Source organism: Egretta garzetta, unplaced genomic scaffold, assembly GCF_000687185.1.
Source record: "Egretta garzetta isolate BGI_Z169 unplaced genomic scaffold, ASM68718v1 scaffold92, whole genome shotgun sequence".
NCBI lineage: Eukaryota > Metazoa > Chordata > Aves > Pelecaniformes > Ardeidae > Egretta > Egretta garzetta.
The window spans coordinates 134237-136113 of record NW_009258790.1 but is presented as its reverse complement, the minus strand read 5'-3'; the positions used below and the strand labels follow the sequence as shown (position 1 = coordinate 136113).

The following is a 1877-nucleotide window of genomic DNA, read 5'->3' as shown; positions in this document are numbered from 1 at the left end:
CTGGGTGCGGGAGCTCCGCGCCCCCAGCTCCGTGGCCGCTGCGGCAGGCGGCCGGCTGGCTTGTCCTGCTCTGGCCAGAGCTGTGCCCACCCGTGCCACGGCCCGGGACACACCTGTACAGGGAAGAGGCCTCGTGGGCAGCCATGGGCACCAGTTTGGCAAATATATCAGGGCCGGTGACAGCCGGATCCGTGGGGTTGACGGGGAGGGCTTTCACCAACGGGGCACCTGGGGGTCGAAGACACAACACACACCTGAAACCTCCACAGGGAGCTGATTATTCCAAAGAGGGATCCTCCCACTTGACACCTTCATCCCAGCAGATCAGGGCATCAGGGCACAAAGCCCCAAGGGTCCCAGAGCCCCTCAGGATTCACCCTGTGTGCCCGCGCGTCCCTCTCCCATCAGGAGCTGGCAGGAGAGGGCACTGCCCGTCCTCACCTTTCACGGACTGCAGGGTATCCAGCGCAGGCACGGCTTCGTGGTAGATGAAGTCATTGTCCTTTTTGGCTGAATTGTACCTAGAAACAAGCAGCGATGCTGCGTGGGTGAGGAGCAGGCAGCACCCCTGGCTCCCTGAGCTCACTCCCAGGGGGGTCAGGCCCTGGGTCCCTTGGGCTGGCTCCAGGGAGAGCAAAGAGCAATTTCCACGGCAGCCACGCATCCCGAGAGCCTTGGGCAGGACGGGGTGCTTGGCGTTGCGTGTCAGGGGACACCAGGGACACTCCCTGGGCTGCTCCAGCCACCACGCATTTCTGACCCACAGAGAAGCACGGACTCACTTGCCACCGATCACATCCATGGTGAATCTCAGTTCCCAATGCCCAGCCCCAGCCAGGGAGCAGCGTGCCAGCCCCGACGTCCCCTGTCCCCTCCAGATGTCCCCGTGTCCTTACCCTGCATGGACTGGACGAGGTTCTTGACGGTGTCGGGGCGCACGCTGAGCGCAGCGCATTTCTCCATCAGGATGGGGGGGATGTGGCTGTACATGTCCAGGTTGTCCACGGTCTCGGGGTCCAGCTGCATGGAGTCCATGAACTGGCTGCAGGCGAGAGAAGATGCCCCTGAGCGGTGGCAGAGCCTCCCCACCTCCCTGCAGGTCCCCCACCCTGGTCCCAAACCGCAGCCAGCTCGGGGCGCAGCATCGCCCCTGATGGCCTGAGCAAAGCTGCAGGGTGAATTTGGGGACTGGTCACCAAGCCCAGGTTGAATGGGGCTCTGAGCAACCTGATCTAGTTACCGGTGTCCCTGCTCACTGCAGGGGGGTTGGATGAGATGGCCTCTAGGGGTCCCTTCCCACCCAAAACATTCTACGATCCATTCTATGACTGGAACCCGCTGGGGGATGAGGTCTTGCCCCAGAGCTGGACAAACTGGGACTTGACGGTGCTCAGGAGGAAGGGGACAGAGATCAGAGAGGTCTGCATTCCCGATGACACCAGGGTAGGAAACCCTCCCAAGTGGAGGAATTGGCCAGGGCCCCCGTCCCGGTGCGGCTCACACGTACTCCAGCACTTCGTTCTTGGCCTCGATCTTTGCCATCACGTCTCTCAGCAGTTTGGCCTTCTCCTCGCTGCGACAGAGGAGAGAAAAAACCAACAAATCCTTCAGTGCTGCGACAGCGTAGGGAAACCCCCCCCTAAGTCACAAGTGCTCCGGGACCCGAGGGAATCGACCGGAGCCTCGTCCGCCTGTGGCCCTTTAGGGCAGCTCCAGCTGCCAGGAGAGACAACAGACAGGAGCCGGACAGGAGGACGACTCGGGGGGGTGTTTGGGGTGGTGGCTCCCCAAGGAAGCCACCGCAGCTGGTTGGGTCCCCTCCAGCTCCCTTCAGCCTGCGGAGAGGCTGAGCTGGGGCACAGGGCCCCTTTGGGGCT

General features: G+C 62.7%; 1 protein-coding gene across 1 annotated transcript in view; it reads right to left on the bottom strand.

Moving 5' to 3' along the window:
- Positions 1-1877, bottom strand: part of PTPN23 (protein tyrosine phosphatase non-receptor type 23) — a 38381-nt gene that overhangs the window by 3124 nt on the left and 33380 nt on the right. Inside the window, 2 exon segments of the mRNA XM_035889278.1 lie at positions 897-1042; positions 1508-1573. Coding sequence (XP_035745171.1) covers positions 897-1042; positions 1508-1573 — 212 coding nt within the window.